This window comes from Megalops cyprinoides, chromosome 11 (genome assembly GCF_013368585.1).
Source record: "Megalops cyprinoides isolate fMegCyp1 chromosome 11, fMegCyp1.pri, whole genome shotgun sequence".
NCBI classification, from domain to species: Eukaryota; Metazoa; Chordata; class Actinopteri; order Elopiformes; family Megalopidae; genus Megalops; species Megalops cyprinoides.
Genome location: NC_050593.1, coordinates 6,735,324 through 6,756,105, shown reverse-complemented (window position 1 = coordinate 6,756,105; position 20,782 = coordinate 6,735,324). Strand labels below are relative to the sequence as shown.

Below are 20,782 nucleotides of genomic sequence, written 5' to 3'. Positions count from 1 at the left end.
TAATCCTGGGCAGGGCCGGAGACAAGCAGATTTCAGTCTGTCACGGACTGTTGTCGTCAGAGTAAAACAAGTCTCATCTATCAATAAAGAACGCATTAAATGATCATATTCATGGCGCGTTCCTGCCTTTGAAAGTGGGCGTGGCGGCGGGCATGCGGATATGATAGAGGGTGATACAGGTTTCTCAGCATTGCTGGCAGAATACAATCCATTACTGTCAACGTGCAGTAATGGATATCTCAACTGGTGGTATTTTTCGTCGGAGGTGTTCACAAAAATCTCAATACACTACCAGAAACGGTAGTCGTTACGGCAGGGGAGGGAAGGAAAGGAGGAGTGTTATGACGGTGATTCGCAATGGGGTGTCACTCGTGTACTACTACAAGCAATTCGGATCGGCTCGAGTTTCACAGTTAAAACAGCAGTATACAGTAGTATACAGGAGTGTCAGATATTCCGTCGTCTCAGTTTTAGTAACAAAGATTAAGTAAAACTAGTCAAGTGAAGACTGGATGATTATAATAGCTGCGTTTTGGATTGGTGTGAAAATAAAATAGTCCCGTGAAATTGAACTAACACAAGTACAAACAAACCAAATGAGGGTACACAATTACGTTTTAGTAACTTTAATCAATGAATAATCTGAAAACAAACCGCAGTAAATTTTAACATGCTGTCGGTTATACGTGCTCAGTTCCTTTTCCTTAGGACCCAGAGAGATGAATACGTGTAGTAAAATGAGAGAATTAGAAAAGATGGTCCAGGGAATAAATGTTTCAGACTTTTGTGCTTCGCGTTCGCTGATTTTGCCTTCATCAATTGCGTTCTGCACAAACTCGCGTTTGTTTCTGCGATGCTTCCGGAACGGAAAACTGAGTGGAATATTTTATCGATTCAAAACGATTGTCGGTTCTACTCACCTGAAAACTGCAGGGCTGCTCTGAACTCAGTTTCTCCCAGGAAAGGGTGAAACCTGGCTGGAATCATTTTAATTCGGACCATTGATTAACTAGCATACCTTGCATCGCATTGGCAATTAAGATTTCTTTAGCTTTATTTGTGTGCCGAAATCTTGTGACAGTGCCCGTTACCCCTCCTATAAAGCCTAATTGAAAGTAATCTACAGACATCTAAACTGCAGCTGTGCACTGCTGAAGAGATAAACAAATGATTATGAAGTCCAGTACTGCATAATGTTTCAGAAATTGACTGCACGGTAAAGGTATTCGACTTGACAGCGGATTGAACAGTATCGTTGGTATGGTTGGTAAACATCGTAAATGCGAGTGTCGATGGACAAAAAACATCGAATTCTGCAACTCTTTGGCTGTTTTTTTTTTTTTTTTTTTTGATGGAGCGATTTACTGATATATGTTAGGGAATGTATTTCTCGTGATGATAGAAATTGAGTACTTTACCCTTTACGCCCCATAGTTGCTGGACCGGTTCCAAGAACAAACTGCGTCTCACCCGTGACTGGCCTCTAGCGACAGCGCTGCAGGGCATTAATTCTCAGGGGACTCGAAGCTACCACCTAGAATAACAGATTTGCACTTTTCTATGACTAACTCCTGTTCAATGATTTTTTGTCTTTTTGGAGTAGAAATGCACTATTCCATAAAGAACAGCGTAATTCTTCTGCTATTAAACCCATCATCACTCAAGTTCCTTCACCGTCTCATTCCTATCAATCTGAATCTGCCTTGGGTATCAGAAATGAATCATGGTGTAAATATCTTTTTTGTAACACATATCATGTATGTATGGTATACATATATGATATGTATGTATACAGCTAGATATTTACGGAAGCATTCAGGCACCTTGCTCAAGGGTACTAGAGCAGCTCCATACATAGGAGCTGAACCTCCAACCTCTATGGCACTAGGTCATCTTAACCACTACATCACACAACCACCTTATTACATTACATTACATTGTTGGCATTTGGCAGACGCTCTTATCCAGAGCGATTTACATGTTTTTTTTTTTTTTACAACATTATCCATTTATACAGCTGGATATTTACTGAGGCAATTGTGGGTTAAGTACAGCAGCAGTGTCCCAGTGGGGAATCAAACCAGCAGCCTTTCAGTTACAAGTCCTGCTCCTTAACCACTATGCTACACTGCCACCCATCCTTATGATTTCCCTCTAAAGTTAATAGCGTTATATAGTAGGAATGTATCAGAGCTATCAATACTAATGCATTTGATGGGCTTACCAAGCTGTGTATTGCATATTCAGACTAAATGTCCTCATCTGAAAAGCAGGTTCCACCAAACATGGACGGAAGTCACAGCGTGCCTGACAGTACATTCTTTCCCAGTGAGGTTTCTTTACATCCTACAGGCCAATTACCCAGTGACATAAAACTCTGTTGAAAGTCAAAGGGCAATTTCAATGTCAGTTTTCCAGATTGTGGCTGAATTAAGTAATGATTCTGTACTAAGTTTGGGTTAAACTTCAGCGGAACAGGTCAAACCACAGACCTGTTGCTCATATTACCAGTCTCTTGTTGCCACAATGTTAGGAGGAACCCTAACCCTGAAGGGGAATCCATCAGGACAGATTAGTTTTTGAGGTATTTAGTAAGCTGAAAATAAAGTGTATTTAATGCAAATGCTATTTCCACATGCCTGGTGTTCATGCTATGTTGTAGTGTGTAGTCAGATTGCAGTCAGTAAGATAACTTTCTCACGTTTCTGACAAATAAGGGAACCTGATAGAATAAAGCAGAAACGTGTTTTCAGAAGTTGTTCAGTTCCTTTACTTTTACAGCAGATTTTGTGCAGCGCCTCCTGTCCAGTTTGAATAAAAGCCATTGATGTTTAAGGGGGCGGGTTCCCTGTGTCACCACATATTACCACTAGGTGGCAGCATCAAACAGTGAGTGAAAGGCTCCTCTATGCCATGGTCCTGGAGGACAATTCTTCAGGTCTTACTACCTTAACATAAAGACCAAAGCAGAGACCCAAATGGATGCCTAATCAAGTGGAGGATTGTTTCAATCAGGTGAAGAATTTTAACTTTGACTGGCTGGTATTACAAACTGTAGCCCTCCAAGACCTGTATTAAAGAGCCCTTTTCATAGTTGCCTTGTGTGACAACCACCCACTACCCACATTTAAAAACCCAGAGCATCTCTTAAAAACTGCAGCAGAAAAACATGGAACAAGTGTATTACTTCAGAAATATTTATTTCAACACATTAACATCTTAGAAGGTGGTTCTATGAAAATGTACACATTTTTATTATAGAACCTCATAAAAAATGACAACCTCAAATTTGAAGGTGAGGGGACATGTAACGGATGGCCTCCAACAGAAATGTCCATTTTCACAGAACTTGTCACAAGTCATCCATCAAGAAATTAAATAACAGCAAAACTCAGTCAGCGTCTACAAACAGAACCCACATTAAAATGTCACATCACTTTCCATACAATTCCCATACAGACAGGAAATGACACAAACAGGAAGTAAGTGATTTCCCACACCTTCTGCCATTTTGGTATGAACGGAAGGATAAACTGACTGTGCCTTCAGGCACTGACCCTGGATCAGTCTCACAACCCTGGGGATGGGAGCTCAGGTCATGGTTAAATAAACATTACTTATCATGGTTTGGGTAATTTCTTTTTTTCTTTGGAAGGCACCCTCTACCCAAGGACAGAGACTGAGTTCTGTGGTACCTGCCTGATGACATCATTATGCACCCAGAGAGGCAAGGACCCCCATTGCTTCACCCATGTTACCAACACATTTCCATGTCGACGCACTTCCCTTGAACTGCGCCACATACTCGGGGGAGGGGAACACAGTCTGAGGTACTTTGTCACAACTTTCCGTGTGTGACAAGACACTCTCTGCACTCTCTCCACACGTCTCTGCGTGCGTGCACACATGTCGTTGCAACTCCTCCATTTGCGAGCATAAACTGTATGTCAGACTGCTCTGTTGCTCAATCACCGACACAGAGCTGGGCTGCCAGATGAGCAGCACTCTGCCTGCTCCGGCCAGGTGTAGGTCCCCTTCATCCAGTGGAGATACCGCTAAGCACACCCACCAGCGAGGTCTGCAGCTCTTATCAGGGCTTTGTTTGAAAAGGGCGTGTTCTTTCCATACGCAGTCTTAATCAGCCTCCTTAAGAAAAGAGAAAGGAGAAGCGTACAACAGGTACACGGCAGGTAAGAGTTTTGGACTACCAGCAGCCCAGAGGAATTTGCGTTGAACATTTGGCTTCACAGACGTCAGAGCTGTGGTGGCCATCAGTCCCATGCTATGGCAACTGTCGCGACACATGCAAATGTCCGACGGCCTCCAAGGCATTGTGGGAGCACCACGAGGGGCACGTGCACTGCTGATTCACTGCCCTGATATGGTGAACATCACTGGCGGAAAAGCTAGTTCTGGATGACTCCTTAGAGGCCCGGTGAGGCACACATAAATAACCTGTTATATGCTAATGTCACTGAACTGGTTCAAAATTCCTGCGTGTCCAGAGGAGGATGGTGACCAGAAAGTTAACGTGGATTAAAATAAGGTTAAAAAGGAAAATACTACCCAACATTTAAAACCTAGCCGGTAAAATTGAAAAAGACACCTACGAAAGACGTTTGCTAGTTTCCAGAATTCAGTCTGAAAAAAACAGAGTAGCATTTCCCAGTCTCTTCTGCAGCTCAAGCTGCTATTTGTGTCTGTGCTCCTGGAGTGCGTGCTGTTGCTCTATGTCCATATTCAAAGCATCGACTGTAGTGCATTTTCAGTTCTTCTCTGAGTAGTTGGCGCTTCACAGTTTTGAGGTGGTTGTGACCTAGCAGCAGATTCGGCCATTCCGCCCCTCCCCCCTGACCGTGCCCCTCACAACACCCCTCCCACAGTCTGCGCCACTCCGGTCCGCCCCGGGTCGCGCTCTCAGGGCTTTGGCGGGACGTGCGGCTTCCACTGCGGACGTCCGAGGAGGGGGTTCCACGCCTCTCCGTCTCCGTTAGGGTCCTGAGGGTCCTGAGCCCAGCTAGGGGATGGAGACGGGGACGGGTGTCCGCCGTCCTGCCGGTCAAAGCGCCGCCGGGGGGCAGGCAGCAGGGAGTCGCTGGCGCTGGAGGCCTGGCGGGATGGGCCCCGCCCACCCAGCCGCGCCCCCTGCTCATCCACGAAGTCCACCAGGGAGGGCTGGGCACCGGCGCTGTCGGTGGGCACCTCCCGCAAGGTGTCCAGCCTCCTCAGGGGCATCATGGCCCGGGACGAGGACCGCAGGGGCTGGCCGTATTTGGGCCTGGCAGAGGGGTAGTCAGTATCCAGGTCCACATCATCGTCATCTAATAAAACAGGCACATGGGAACCCCCCCATCAGCACACAGCATTCACCAGTGCATTTAAGCCCCACACACCCAACTGGGGCTGGCTCTTCTGTCACACACCCCATCAACACTACCCACTGTAACAACCAAGGCTAGTGTCACAAACTTTGGGACAGGGCATTTTAGTGCTACCTACCTGCATGTCGGAACCTCTTTGGGGGGAACTTGGAGTCCAGATTCTTCCCAGCAGGCAGGGAGAAGTACTTATGGGACTTGGCGACATCCTGAAGTTAAGAGCCGCAGGATCCATTAATACGATTGCGGTCGGTATGTACACAAGCAGCAGGCTAACTAAAGAGATGCGCACACGCTACAGGTAACGTGATACAAATCTTCATAAAATAACATGTATATACTAATAAGTAAGTATTTGATTGGCTAGTCTCTGCATCTGAGCTGCACTCAGCCTGTGCTTCCGCATCTCACTGTCCACACCCAAACTCTTGTTTGATTTCTCCCTAATCCACCTACACTGATTTACGATCAACTCAAATAATGACCTTCCCCTGCCCTCTCAAGGTAAAGGTCATTTCAGCAGACATACATAAAGGAACGTGGTGCAGACACATTCAGAAAACATCGTCACTCCCAAATCTCTGACCTCTCATGGTAAGAGCTTGTGGTAAAATCTTATTTACATATACAGTACAATGGTGCTAATGATTGAGCAATTATACATCTATATGCCTACCCCTATTAAATATTTTTTAACTAGACGCTCAGGATAGGAGTGTCTGCCAGATGAACAAGCGTAAATGTAAATGTAGATTGGAACCCCTCTCCTACCGGTGCCTGGAAGCTCCCTGACCGCAGGCTCCGGCGGATGCTGGCATGTCGTCGGATCAGGATCTCCTTGGCTTTGGTGTCATTGGGAAGGGAGCTCTTGTTGGTGTAGGCCACAGTCTGACGAAAAAGTACAGAGTTCAATGTGGACACAGTGTCAAACAAACATGGTTTTCTGCACATATGTTGGACTGAAACTTCCATAAAACCTCCTGTAGATTCCTTTGCCTTTCATGTTGTAACGCTCGGACATCATTGCAGGTGAACTAAAGCTCGCACCATGCCTTACACAACCAAGCCTGACATTTACATTGTTGACTCTCATCCAGCAGACTCATGGTTCCAGTTTCACAACTTCCCAAAGCTTTGTCCCTTTTGCAAAACACAGTCTGAGCTCTACATTACATTCATTTTGAGTTCAGACCATGAGATGGGACATACATGGTCTGAACTCACTTGAGCTACATGATTCTGGTATGGACACAATATGGTATTCGCAGCTACCATGAATGGTCACGAGCCTGCTGGTTTGGGAGCCCTGTCACCCGACCCTTGCCACCACCCCCATGCCTCCCCCAGGTCATACCCGCACACAAAGGAGTTTTAAACAAAAGGAGGATTAAACAAAAAAAAAAAAAAAAAAAAAAAAAAACAGTGATGATTGTGACAATAACCCCAAACGCCAGCATTTTTTCCACAATACTAATATCCCTTTTTGTAAAGGCCTTTGCAGGAGACAGAAAGTTGTTCACACCTGACCCAATCTGAAATAATACTGATGCGTTTTGATAAACCAGCCTTTTGGGATCAGTTTACAGTGACACGTTGTACTCCGCTGAGGGTGTCTGAATGCGGTCCATCCGGTTCTGTGGATGGTAGACTGCAGGCAAGGTCGCAACACAGTGTTCCACTCCAGATTCCCGCCAACTGTACAACCCAAGCAGTATTTCAACACTTCTCGCTACCCGTCTCTCCTTTACTACCTATAACATCCCACCTGACCACAACCTATATTATTCTTATATATTGAGCTCAGATGCAACAACTATAGTAGACACTCCAGTGTCCACTCAGCACTGTGTCTGGTTTTGAGTGGGGAGTTGACTGCACATTTCCAGGTCCCATGACAAAAAATGGATAAATCTAAAGTTGGGTTTTTTCCATAACCGTTTCATAAAACATGAGGGGCTGAACTTCCTTTTCCGGTATTTCCAGTAGATTTTTGTTCTACCGAAAGCTCTCAAATATCTGACTGATATTTAAGATATCAGACACATCGCTCCACAGCCGTTTTCCAGTTCCTCAGACATTGGCCAATCAATGACCTCATCCCTGAGGCATGTGACACGAGATAGCATCGAAACCTCAGATACGACAGGGCAATAGGCTGGGAGAGGAAAGTGTGCCCTTCTAAAAATGCTGGTATAGGTGAGTCTGACACCAACATACACCTCCATACACATTTACTCCAAACACAGCTGTCAGAGGAGCATCTGAGAGTGTGATGTCATCTGTGGAAAAATACTGGCAGCCAAACCCTTGGGAGTATGCAAAACGAGCAGGTAGCTGAAGATGAAAGCCGTGATAACCTCAGGCAAACAAACAGAAGCGGGATTACTGCAGGAGGAACCCACTGGCTGTAAACAGGAGTTAGGGCCCTGTCTCACCACGGAAACTGGGCTGCGTTCCTCTGTTGTGGCTGGTCTGTAATACTGTCAGCTGTGTGTATGTCACAACCTAGCTTAACATGTTAGCTTAGCAATTTTACAATTTATAAAACCAGACAAGGATTTGCTCTTAAAGTTGATATTTAATTGCCATTTGATATTGAATCTGGATTTTTTTCCTCTCACAAACATTCCCGCATTTATATGTATTTTGTGTTTTTTGGTCTTCTCAAGAGCAAGCACCTGATGTCTTGCTGTCATATACATGCAACTGTATGTTGTTCTGTTAGGACATCTCTCTTTAAGTTTAGATCTCTGCTCCTCCCATCACCAATCAGTGCTTGTCCTCTTCTGTCGCCCAAGCATTGCTGCTCTTCTATTCCAGTTATACCCGCTATACTTTACATTTTTTATGTCTGTTTTTGTGCTCTTCCATTCATATTGCTGAGGACAATATTTTTAAAATGTTAAATAGTCCGGTTAGTTCCATATTGACATCACCTTTTCCCTTCTTTCAGAGGGAAAGCAGACAGGAATTGTAGAAAAAAAAGACTCTGGCAGTATCTGAGCATGCTCAGTTCATGTCCGTGGGCTGACCATCAGGTGGAGGGGGCAGGAGAACCAGCATTTCTTGGAGGAAATATCATCCCGTGAGCCAGGCTATGCGGTAAACTTCCAAACAGCATGATAACTCACCCGCTGGCGGATCTTGTACATGTTCTTGGAGAGGATGTCATGCATGTTCCTCAGGTCTTCGCCCAGGAACTTCCTCTTCGGTTTAGTGGAGGGCTTCTTCTCCTCACTGCAAAGACAGCAAGGGAAAAGCCTTAAGTCCAAACACAGCACAGCAGTTCTGTCAGGGCCAGCGTCTGAGAGGTGAACGCAGCTGGAACAGGGAGCACCCACATGCTGTTGTAATGCTGTTGTGGGAAGGTAAGGGTTGTTCTGGGCAGGGAACTTCATTATATGGTGGAAGTACAAAGGGGTCACTCACTGCAGGGAGATGATGGACGGAGCAGCGCTGAGGTCTCCAGCGGTGGTGTCCAGGACCTCCATGGCGTTCTGCAGCTCCAGCTTCTTGTACAGAGCCACGATGCTGGACTCTGCCCGGCTGTCCTTGATCAGGATCCTCCTGATGAACCTGTCATTGAACTTCTTGAACCTGAAAGGGGCGGGTCAACCAGGTCACTCATCTCACAGGCAAAAAGTTTGCCAATGGTCACTCGCCACCCAATACCATCAGCAAATAGTCATTAAACATCAGTGTCTTACATAGTCTTTTAGTTGGTTTAAGAAATAACTTCCATATTGAACAGTGGATTTTAAATGCAAAATTCCATGGTGGGAGGTTCCGGTATGATTGTATCGCAGGTGCTGTTGATGTCTGACCCACATCCCCCATGGAGAAATGGGTCAGATCAATAAGGTCTTTCTGCAGCTGTCAGGGCCTCAGCAGAGGAAACCTGCTACACTTCTGTGATGGAAAGTGTCTCCTAAACTCTCCCCCTAAGGCTAAGTGAAAAGGGCCTCGTCACCCCGAGAGCAGGCAAGTCCTGGCAACAGCCCAAGTTAATGTCGGGAGCCGCACAACCAGTTCCACCAGCCTGACCGAGAGGTGGGGGGGGGGGGCAGTACAGAAAGAGGAGAATCAGAGGGGGGTGGAAACAGAAAGACACAAACACTGAAATTCCTCCAGGCTGACAGAGTTGCCCTGAAACACTTAAAGGACGTAAACACCCCAGCTCTCTGCACTTTTGCCTCTTTGTGTACTCTCATGAATTAAACAGGGTGTTGGCCGTTAATGAATGTGCATGGCTTAAGATGTTCTCCTGCTCCTCTACCCATAAGCCCCTGATCAGTAGAGTGACTTTTTTGGTGTTGTTTAGCAAACCTCAACTGGCTCTCGTCTACAGCCAGATTATGCAACTGGACATGGCCTCTCTGCCATTGAGAAACACCATGTGCAACACAGACAGAGGACAACTTTAGGCAGGCAGTGATCTGGATTTCCCTTCATGAGACCAGGTGGGGTCTTACTTGTCTTTCCAATAGTAATGGCTCCACTGTCCACAGAGGTCCTCAATTCCAGCGATGGTGTGCTCCATGACCTGGAGGAACAAACTGGGTGACTTACTATGTACATAGGATAACATTGCGTTATATTATATATTGTATTAACTATACTGTCAGTCAGAATAAATCTGAAGAAGTTAGCCTGTACAGTGAACAAACTATAGAACCTCTTACTGAGCAATGCATGCACATGGTGATCTAACCCCCTCAAATAGATAAAAAGACATCAATGCACTGCTCATTGTAGTATACTAGTAAGAAGCAGAGCATATAACCAAAAGGTTGCTAGTTTGATTCTCCTCAGGCACTGCTGTTATGCCATTGGGCAAAGCGCTTGAACCGAATTGACTCCAGACATATAAATGGATATGTAAAAATGTGCACAGCATGACCAAACTGAAAATGTTTCTTCCAAAATCTGACGTGGACATAATGAAGGTGGATGAAAGGCTTTTAGATGTGAGGTGTCTACTGAACGAGCAGTCTGCCAGGGCCCCTGAGAAGCACTGAAAAAGACTCCTTATACACTTACAGAAAACCTGTCCTCATTATTGCAATTTAAAAGTAAAACATTACATACGTTTTTGTTTGTATGCCTCTTGTAATCAGCCACCACAAGACCCTCTTGAAGAAAAGGTTACATCCAGCATTTTTTTCAGCATACCAACTGTCTTTGTAAAATAAGGAAATGTGCAGTGTGCTATGTATACTATGTATGTATGTATGTATGTATGTATGTATACTATGTATGTATGTATGTAAGTATGAATAGCAGAAGGTGCGGGAGGTAAAGAGGTGGAGGAGCAGACAGGGGAAACGCATAAGGAGAGCTGAGGGCTCTGTAGCTGGATACACACCCTGGTGTGAATCTCCACGTTGATGCTGGTGAGCTTTCGATTGGTCCTCCGGACGTTCATGAACTCAATCAGAGGTCGGATGCTGATGCCCTGCGGAAGAGAACCAGGTTTCCGATGAGGAGGGGGAGCCACGCTCAAAGCACACCCAAACTGTAGCCCCGTAGCTCTGCAAAGGGAACAGCAGGCTGAGGGCCACACCCTACCTGGAGGAAAACCGTGAATATGATGATGGCGATGGTGGCAGTGATGAAGAGGTTGCGCCGGCCAATGTTCTCGGGGAGGAGGAAGACCAGGGCGAAGCAGATGGCACCACGCAGACCACCGTACGCCAGACCAAACTGGTCCTTGAAGTTGAAGGGGATGGTACGGAAGGGGTTAATGATCTGGGTCAGGACGAGGACACCTGCAGAATCGAGGAGGAGGACATGAGTCATGGTAATACTGTATTACAGTATTACAGCCTGGATCATGTGTATTCAAAAGCATTTCCGAGGATAATTAAAGTGTGTTTGCATCACAGAATCCAGCAAATGACTCGGAGAAGAGAAGTTAGATTCTCATAGTTAGAGAGTGCACTTATTTATGTGTACAATATACACAAAAAACTTGCATCAGCTGTACACACAAAGACAGCCACAAAAGCTAAAAAATACACACTGCTGACAGACACATACTGACACCCAGATACAGATACACAAAAACACACACACACATACACTGAAAAACACACTAACAATAACAAGCAAGCTAACACTGCACACACACTACTGACCCAGTCCCCTCCAGACGAAGGCGAACAGCAGAGTGAACAGTATGTAGCCCCAATTCCACTCGTGGTCCGTGGTGACGGTGACAACTCCCAGGAAGAAGAAGATGAGGGTCTCAGACACAGTGCCCACCATCTTGATCACGTGCCGAATGGTGGTGCATGACCTCTGGGACACGTTCTCCTCCACATAGTACTTCATGGTCAGGGCACAGGTGACAATACTGGGGACCCACAGGTAGGGGCATGTTAGTGTTCCTGATGCTAATCAAAGCAGTCATATCAATGACATGTAAGGCAGCAGTGTGATGTCACGGTGAGGAGCAGGGCCTGTAACCTAAAGGTCACTGGTTAAATTCCCAGGTGGGCCACTGCTGTTGTACCCTTGGGCAAGCTACTTAAATCTAATTGCCTTCTTAATATAAGGCAGTGTAAAAGGATAACATTTAAAATTTTGAGCCATGTCACTCACTCCAGATAAGAGCATCTGCCAAGTTATTTAAACATATACTATGTCAGGCAAACCCATTCACTGTCAATGCTAACATTGTGTGGCATTACTGAATCTACCTTATTGTGCAAAAGTATATCCTTTTATATAGAAGGTAAAGGTGAGAGGAAATTAATAATTATTATTATGCAAAATGGTGGTGCAGAGCAGGGGTGAAAAGCACGTACAGGAGAACTATGTTACTTGTATGCGAGAGAATATGAAACGTGAGAGAAAGAGAAAGCATATTTACAAGGAAGTGCAGAAGAGAGAAATCTTGCGAAAGAGCATGAATGAGTGTGAGAGAGTGAGTGTGTGAGTGTGTGTGCGCGCGTGTGTGTGTGAGGCAGAGAGAACGCAGAAGGGTAAACCTGTGCACTCACGCCATGATGCTGGAGATAGAGAAGAGCTCGGCGACCAGGTAGGCCAGGTAGCTGTACATGAAGACGAAGAGCGGCTCAATCTCGCGCACGTTGGAGGTGAAGCGCGTGGTGAAGGCCGCCACGAAGCCGAACAGGAGGCCGAACAGCAGCCCGCCGATGCCCACCACGAAGAAGCGCGCCACGCCCAGGAACACGTCCACGGAGTCCACCACCGGCATGTCCGCCACGAAGGAGAACATGTTGTACAGCACCTGACCGTGAGAGACAGCCAATCAGACACAACGCCGGGAGGGGTGGGAGGGGCCTGCCAGCATCGGGGCAGTCAAGAAACAGATGGACACAACATATGATGTAAAGCGCCAGCAGTCACAGGTCACAGAACAGCATCATGACTCCTGGCCTTCAGAGCAGGAGGGTTCATTTAATTTGGCTGATGACATGGCTGGGATAGAAGCTGGGCCATAGGGGTCAGTCTGCTCCCAGAACGAGCACCTAAGTTAACTGAGCCACCCGGGAGGCTCTTTAATATTCACTAGCTTTTAATTTTCACAGCATTTTTTCAAGCATTTTCACATACATGCAGTTACACATAGTTTCTTTCACACCCCCAACCCACCCCGCCCTGCCTTAGTCACAGATCACAGACAGCCCTGGTCTGGGGTCAGCATGAGAACAGTGCTGCAGTGAGAAAAGCAGTTCTCCGTCACTGTACCAGAGACCAGGGAGAGGGGCTTTAGGACTGTATACCGAAGAAACACATGGTACAGGGGAGTGAGGGAGGCAGTCATGGATGGAGCTGGAGAAGGCAGCTAATCTACTACAGGGCAACTGGGGAGAATAATGCAGTTCTCTCCAGCCTCATTACCAAAAACAGGACACTAGCCTGCTATGATTTTGGCATTATGATCACTTCCTGTAATCAGAGACTGATCTTACATGAGCTTCCATCCGGTGCAGGAGATGTCATATCACAGCGGTCTACAATGTCACTCAATGTACCCAATACTGCTCTCGCATTTTTAAGTCAATGAGTTACCATGGACACAGTGGCTCAATTATCACAAACTTCACTGGTCCTCCACAAGGTTCAGGCATTTCACCAGTATTTTCTCCCTTGTACACAAATAAGTGAGGAAGCACTGCTCCCGAGAGGATCTTTATAAAATATTCTCATGATACAGTCATAGTGAACACATCAGGTTCTCCAGGACACTGTAGACAAGAATACACCGTGGTGCACAGAAAACCCTTTAGACCCAAATGGTGACAAAGACAAAACGTGTCATGATAGAGTTAACACGGCCTCAGACTACACTGCGGGAGCTGAAAATGGACAGTCAAACTGTAGAGGAATTTGAAGAGGTAAAATACCTGGACACTGTTACTGACCGTGAATTTACCTTCTGAAAAAAAAAATGTAACAGGATGTTCTCCAAATGCCAAAGGACTCCTGTATCTCCCTAGAGCAGAATGTTTTGGATTGTCAGGTCTTGTGGTGGGGCTTCTTTCCACGCAAACTGAGAAGACTTACAGGTACTGATCAGTCCTTTGACTTTGGCCCTCACAGCACTGTCTGCCTCAATCCCTTGTTTAAGATTATAAATGGTGGGAAGTTGTTTAAGATTATATAAAGTAGTATGTTTAAGATTATATAAAGTTGTGGGGAAAGAGCAGGACCATCTCAGGGACATTTATGAAAGACATGTAAGGAAGAAGAGGAACACATTGCTTTTGACCCCACCCTCATGCTGCCTGAGAAACACTTTTACCTTCAAGATTTCAACCCCTGGCACCAAAAACCAGGAGAACTGCTTCTAGCTTTGTGCAAACATCTATTACGCTCCTGAATAAATTATGGGGTATACCCTATCATTATTTTTTAAAATTCATTTCAATTAACATTTTTACTGGTTTTGCACATCTGTTATTTAATTATCTTTCAACAATACAATACTAAATTGTATTGTATTATTGTACTAATTTTAAATGCCCACTCTTTTACAGCATTTGCACCATTACAGGTTTTTTACATTTGGTTTATTTAACATCAATGAATTAATGCACTACTAATACACTAATACACTGATAAAACAGAAGGCACTATGAAGTGCTGCCTCTTGCTAAATGTTTCTATTTGTTCTACTCTATACTACTATTCTTGTGATTGTCTGAGCACATCCTGTACTGTGGTGTCATTCCTTGTTGTTTGTGGTAATCACCACACAATAAGTTCCCTTGGGAAAATAAAGTTATTTGAATTGAATTTAATTCAGTTTGAAAGAGGATATTTAAATTGAATTGGAAATGTAACTGGTGTGTGGCAGTACATTTCCATGCTGCTGTTTTTCCTATTCTACACCCACATACTGTAAGTTCCCTGTAGATACACCTTCACTCTGAAACTTCCCTTGTCTTACATCCTGTACATACACTTACATGCCACACCTTCACATGCTGGCAACCTGACAGACCGACAATCAGCTTCCCTGTTCTAAATTCTAAACTTCACTGAACAGGCACTGAAACTTCACTTATTTTGTACCCATTACACCTGCACAGGAGAACTATTTTTCAAAAACATATAGACGCACAAACATTAAATATTTTTACCTGTTCTATACCTCTAACACCCAAGCAATGGTACACTGCAGTTTCTACACTAGATACTGTGAGTGCTGCACACACACACACACACACACACAAACAGTTCTGAAGGGCCACAGTGTATGCAGGCTAACGTTCTAGAAAAGTGCTTAACCACTGGACTCAATCATCGCCTCGACTGGTCCAATTTCTCCTGCATAATTCTGAGGATAGGTGGTCTACAGAGAGCTGAAACCCTGCTGGAATGCAGCCTACAGCAAAGCAAGGAAAGACACCCTTCAGCCTCTGGTCTCTACCCTCAAAAACACATGTTAGATGGTATGAGGGGAATCTGGACCAACTGAAAATATGCCTTTTGACATGACATGACATTTTTTCATTCTTTAAAACATATTCTCACACAACAAACACAACAACTCCTGCTAGACAAGGGGTGGTGAACTTGCTTACCAGAGAGCTGTGAGTTTCTGACCTGCAACCCTAACTTATTAGGTCCAATCAACTCACTGTCCACCTGCTTTCACAGGCATGCATTTCCCATAAAGCACTGCAGTAAAGTAATTGCTTAGAATGAGGGAAAGGTGCAATTGTCCACCGTGACGAGTTTTATAAAAGAGTATATTACATAAGTCATTAGCAGAAGATGGAGAAACCACCAGCATTCACATGGCCGTCTGAGAACTGACCCCAAAGCCTCACTAAAGAGTTCCTGTAAATACTGGAAAGGTAAATCTGGTATAGTGTGAACAGAGATGGGCAAGAAAACAGATGAAGCAGAGGGAGGGGGCGAGTAAAATGTCAGTGTGTCCAATCTCATGTGGGCCTTACCCACATTTACCTGAATGTCAAACAGACTTCATAGAAAAATGATAGCACCATCATGGCGGGAATGGGAGGGGGGAGGTCAGCCAGGAATTTGAGCCTTTAATAAATACAAAAATACCTCTGTCTTAAGTATCATGACACAAATTACACTGAGATTTTTCCAAAACTATAAAATACAAATTACAAAACACACAAAAGTACTTCAAATCTGCATTTCAAATACATGTAATAGAAGTACTGCCCATCCCTGGGTGATTCTAATGACATAACATGTGTGTCATGCATCTGACTTCCTCTTTCTTATTAGTATGTGTGCATCATGAGGAGTGAAACACTGCTCCTTGTCTGGCTGGCTGTCTGCGTTGTCCCCAAACGGCGAGGCGCATGAAAGTGAGGGACGCTGTCTCGGCACTGATCCTATCAGCTTCCTCATTTTCAGTGGCCAAGCCACACAAGCTCATTCAGACACAGGCCTTTGTGATCTGGCGGACAAAATCCCCCGGTAGCAGCCACACCCCGTGTCTCACATGGCCAAACGTTTGTCCCTGTCTCCCGGCTAGTGTATACAAAATAAAGTACTGTAAACCAAATAACCTCTTTGTCATACAGAGAAAGGGGCAGGACAATGCTGGAACACTGTATTGGGATATACACCCACAACAGAATTCTATATTTATTCATAACCCCTGATCAAACAGGAACAAAAAAACATGATGTAACAGAATCATTATTGTATGATTCATACATAGCACTGAGCAAAGTCATTTTCTTCGCAAAAATTAATCATTACTATATACTGTATGTACAGTACTATTAAAAACTTTTCACACACTTTTCTTTATTTTTACTGTTTTCCATATTATGATAGAATAATAGAAAACTATGAAATAACTATGTAATAACCAAAAAGTGTTATAAATTAAATCTCTTATATTTCAGATTCTTCAAAATAGCCAAACAATTTTTTTTAATTAAAAATTTTTGGAAAGAAATTCATACACACAAATATAAATAGTGAAGATGATGCCTAAGAAACAAATTTCAAGCATTTACACATAAATCTTTAGATCAACATGCCTTTGAACACGTTTCCCATTATCTTAATCAGGTGTGTCCAAACTTTTGACTGGTATTTTGTCTGTATATATATTCACTTGACAGATTTTCTCCTCTATGGTGAATTATACTGCAAACCCATCTATGTTGTGTGCAATAATAAATAGTTTAATGGATCAATTCTAGTTAAATTCCATCAGTTCTGTGACATATGGGATTTAAACTTTCAGATGTATAGTCACTGCTCCTACCAGCACCACGCAGTGTAAAGGGATAAGCCAGACGGTTTAAGAGTGTGGGGAAACCGGGTGGGACAGAGAGCACAGGTGGCTTTCAACCAGTAAATTTCCACAGCACTGGCTGTCCCCTGTAAAACAATGCAGTGGTTTCGGCAAGACCCGGCAGCCCCGCCCACACCAAGCCACCTGGGCAACGCCCACTACCAGAGAACAAGGAGCTGCAGGAACCAGTCCGGTGGCATCTCAGCAAACACAGCTCATGCACGTGCACACACACACTCGCAGGACCGCCCCCTGGCTTAACACAGCACTTCCTCCAACAGTGAAACCTCTGGGCTTAACAAAGCCAGGCGAGAATGTGGGGAGAAATTCCGCCGACACCTGAGCTCACTGTGCAGAGACAAAATGAGCCCGCCAAAAGCGTGCTCCCACAGACACTCAGGCTCTCAGCAAAAGGCCAACGCGCTTTCATTCCCAGCACAGGTCGACTTGCAAGCGTCACATGACGGCACACAAATAGGTCTCTACTCTGGCAAAACTCTCAAAAATATTATTATTAAGAATTTATTTTGTTAATTCGTTACACAATTTTATAATCTACCTTTTGGGGAATAGTTGCAGACCTGTTGATTAAACGTAAAAGAGCAGTCAGTACAGGGTTAATCCCAGTCACTGCACCTCTCTGTGCCCTCCGCTCTCCTTTGCCCCGGATACGACCCTTTCCGTCACTCCGCCACTGTGATGCCACCAGCAGGATGGCAAGATCTCAGGCATCTCAGGAATGGTGGGAGCACAATCCATGCAAGTACAAGACACTAAACCCATACACTTCTAAACATGTTCCAGCAAGTCACATCCCTCAAAATAACTCTTCACTCCTGTCAACAGAGAGGCATTACCTTTTACTGTGAATGCTTGACTTTGGAAACTACAGTGACGGAAACGGAGTCTTACAATCACATGTCTGGAAGGTTATCTTGGTTTATCAATGTTTAGGATTTTGGTTGATCAATGTCTATAATAATTCTAAATGTCAGACTAGGCATTAAATCACCACGTTTACTCAAAATAGCTTGAGGGGGAAGGGGGAGGGGCTGGAAGGTGAGAATACAGGGGGTGGTGGGGGGGCAGAGGTGTGTTTTGTCTTGGTTTCAGTTTCTCTCCGTTTCACAGCGCAGTCCTGGCTCACCCAACCTATTTTCACCCCCACCGCCCACCCCCCCACCCAAAACAACAACAGCTTCTGATGTGACAGACAGCTGCCGCTCACTCATTCACTCACCACAGTGACGGCGTCATTGAACAGGCACTCCCCGAAGACCACGATGTAGAGCTGCTCGTTGACGTTGATGTCCTCGAAGACGGCGAGCACGGCCACGGGGTCGACGGCCGAGATGATGGAGGCGAAGAGCAGGTTCTCCTGCAGGTTGATGTCCTGCACGCCGAAGGCCTCGATCTGGCAGATGGCGTAGAGAGACAGGCCGATGCCGATGGAGTTCCAGAGGGTGCCCACCACGGCGAACCACAGCACCGTGCCCACGTTCTCGAAGAAGGGCCGCGTGGGCATGAAGTAGCCCGAGTCCAGCACGATGGGCGGCAGCATGTAGAGGAAGAAGACGTTGGAGCTGAGGACGGCTGGGGGCTCCTCGTGCACCGAGTGCATGATCCCGCCGACGATCAGGCCGATGCTGATCAGCAGGCAAGACTCCGGGATCCAGATGGTGATCTTGTGGTACACGTGGAAACCTTTCCAAGAGAAGGTCACCATGTCATATTAGGAGAGGGGGAAAAAAAAGAGTGCCAGGTGGAGAAAGACCAAAAAATAAAGAGCACTTAAGGGCCGTATACTGATCCCTGACTGTCTGGGTCATTAGCATACGATAAAAGAACATCCATGTCACATTTATTACTACACATATTGGGGCAGAGTTGCAGAGAATGGAAATATCGGTACCAGAGGTTACAGGGACAGCAACAGCCATTTTAAGCACATGATCTGTTGGTCATTTGGAGTCAAAATTCAAAATGTACAGGTCCAAATTAAGAATGAAATGGTGCCGACAGGGTAGAATCACCGCTCATGAGTTCAAGCCTGCTCTTTCACCCTTAGTTAGGGTGCTTTAACAATATTTGCATTACATTACAAATAGCAAGGTGAGATAAAGCAGTGCAAGTACTGTATTTAAGTGTGCCTGTTTGGCAGGTAGAGCTTGGAGATTGTTTGCCATATCTTAATGGCATATCTTAATATCCACCTTCCAGGTTCCAACACTTCTCCGTTTTCAGTCCCAGTCATATTTACAGATGGACATAACTTATTGAATGTCCCCCATATTTAACTTGATGCCGTTACTAAGTATGTATCAAAACAGCAATCGATGTCCTTTGCTCCATTTGTCTGTTCTGATCTCATGTCACTGCAAACAATAAAGTGTAGCAACTATCACTGTTTAATTATGAAATCCATGTTTTATAATATCACCAAGTAAACCTGCAGCACTTCCAAATTTCTGTAAAGGACATTAAGCCGTTCGTCAACATGAGGGCAACGCAGGAGAGCCTAGTATCAGCCTTACCAGTTCTTGTTAAAAACGGTTTCCACTTTGGTCACAGACTTTCGTAATTTAGATGTGTTTGGACGCATCGATATCGCCTACGACGTCGACAAACAACTCTGTCCAACATGTGGTTCAATTAAAGGGAACATTCCTTAAGATTAAATAACAAATAAACAGTTAGATGTAGTTGCATAGGCCAAGAAGCAAAAGAAATGCTCGCTTACCAATTTTCGCAAATGAGGCGAGCAGGACCCAGAGGGTAATTTCGAAGGGCACCTGTATTCGTTGGTAATCCATCGAAAACACGGGCAGGTTCTGTTTCTCCTCCTCTGGAAATGCTTGAGGACCCCCGTCCGGCTTCACCGGCTGCACCGGCTTGGTGCTTGCGCCGGTTGGTTTCGGTGCAATCTCTCCATTCGACCCAAATCCAAAGGACAGAAGCACCATCCAGAACGCTAGGAAGCCCATAGTCCAGTTCCAATTAACTGAGGCGCCCATCTTGCTCCTAGATCAAAACGTAGCCTATAATCGAAGGGACGCAAAATGCGAGAAGTCCAGAACTATAACAGATGCGTTCTGGCCGCCTGGGCTATCTAATCTTGTTTCCCTAATAAATCCAGAAGATGAATAAAAACATAGTGAAGCGCATTACACTTAATAGGTATTTGAAGTTTTAAATCAAGGTGTGTCTGTGTGAAGCTTTTTTAGCATAAAAACAGGCGCACCAGAGTGCTTTGTTATCCAGACTAACGTATTTTTCCTGCTTTAATTAATCAAGGCTAGCTCATTTTCCATACACTTGTTCCTCTAATCAGCGCGTTCCCCAAACTAACTTCTCCGTGTTACCTGAAGCCTTGAACATACCGGTACTGGGTGGAGCCTGGCGCGCTTGTCATTGGTCCGCTAAAGCGCGGTTACCATGCGGGAACTCTACGCAGCGATTTTGTCCAACCTGTTTCCAGCAACAACTGTCTCAAACTTGGTCAGATTGATTTGGTGTTATTTCTTCACAATGTATTTTTTTGTATTTAATCATTTAATCATTTTTTGTATTTAATCGCCCACTCATTCACTCACCCACTCAGTCAACAGTGAGGATCAGAACAGCGACAAAACTC

At 44.9% G+C, this 20,782-nt stretch overlaps 1 protein-coding gene across 1 annotated transcript; it reads right to left on the bottom strand.

Moving 5' to 3' along the window:
* Positions 1-3,618: 3,618 nt before the first annotated feature.
* slc9a2 (solute carrier family 9 member 2) lies at positions 3,619-20,475 on the bottom strand. Its single transcript, XM_036541170.1, has 12 exons — positions 19,889-20,475; positions 18,389-18,852; positions 12,383-12,633; positions 11,516-11,733; positions 10,947-11,146; positions 10,744-10,833; positions 9,851-9,921; positions 8,808-8,975; positions 8,510-8,615; positions 6,150-6,266; positions 5,500-5,587; positions 3,619-5,321 (listed from the first exon to the last, which is right to left on the bottom strand). Exons 1-12 carry the CDS (start codon positions 20,160-20,162, stop codon positions 4,918-4,920), a joined length of 2,451 nt encoding a protein of 816 aa, XP_036397063.1. The 5' UTR covers positions 20,163-20,475; the 3' UTR covers positions 3,619-4,917.
* Between the last annotated feature and the right edge of the window lie 307 nt (positions 20,476-20,782).

Bases quoted from the DNA above. Each gene is read 5' to 3' on its own strand.
- slc9a2 (XM_036541170.1), bottom strand. From the start codon at position 20,162: ATGGGCGCCTCAGTTAATTGGAACTGGACTATGGGCTTCCTAGCGTTC. The intron at 11,734-12,382 runs GTGAGTGCACAG...GTGGGTCCCCAG, and splicing joins TCTATCTCCAGCATCATGGC to TATTGTCACCTGTGCCCTGA. The intron at 8,616-8,807 runs GTGAGTGACCCC...CTGTCTTTGCAG, and splicing joins CCGTCCATCATCTCCCTGCA to TGAGGAGAAGAAGCCCTCCA.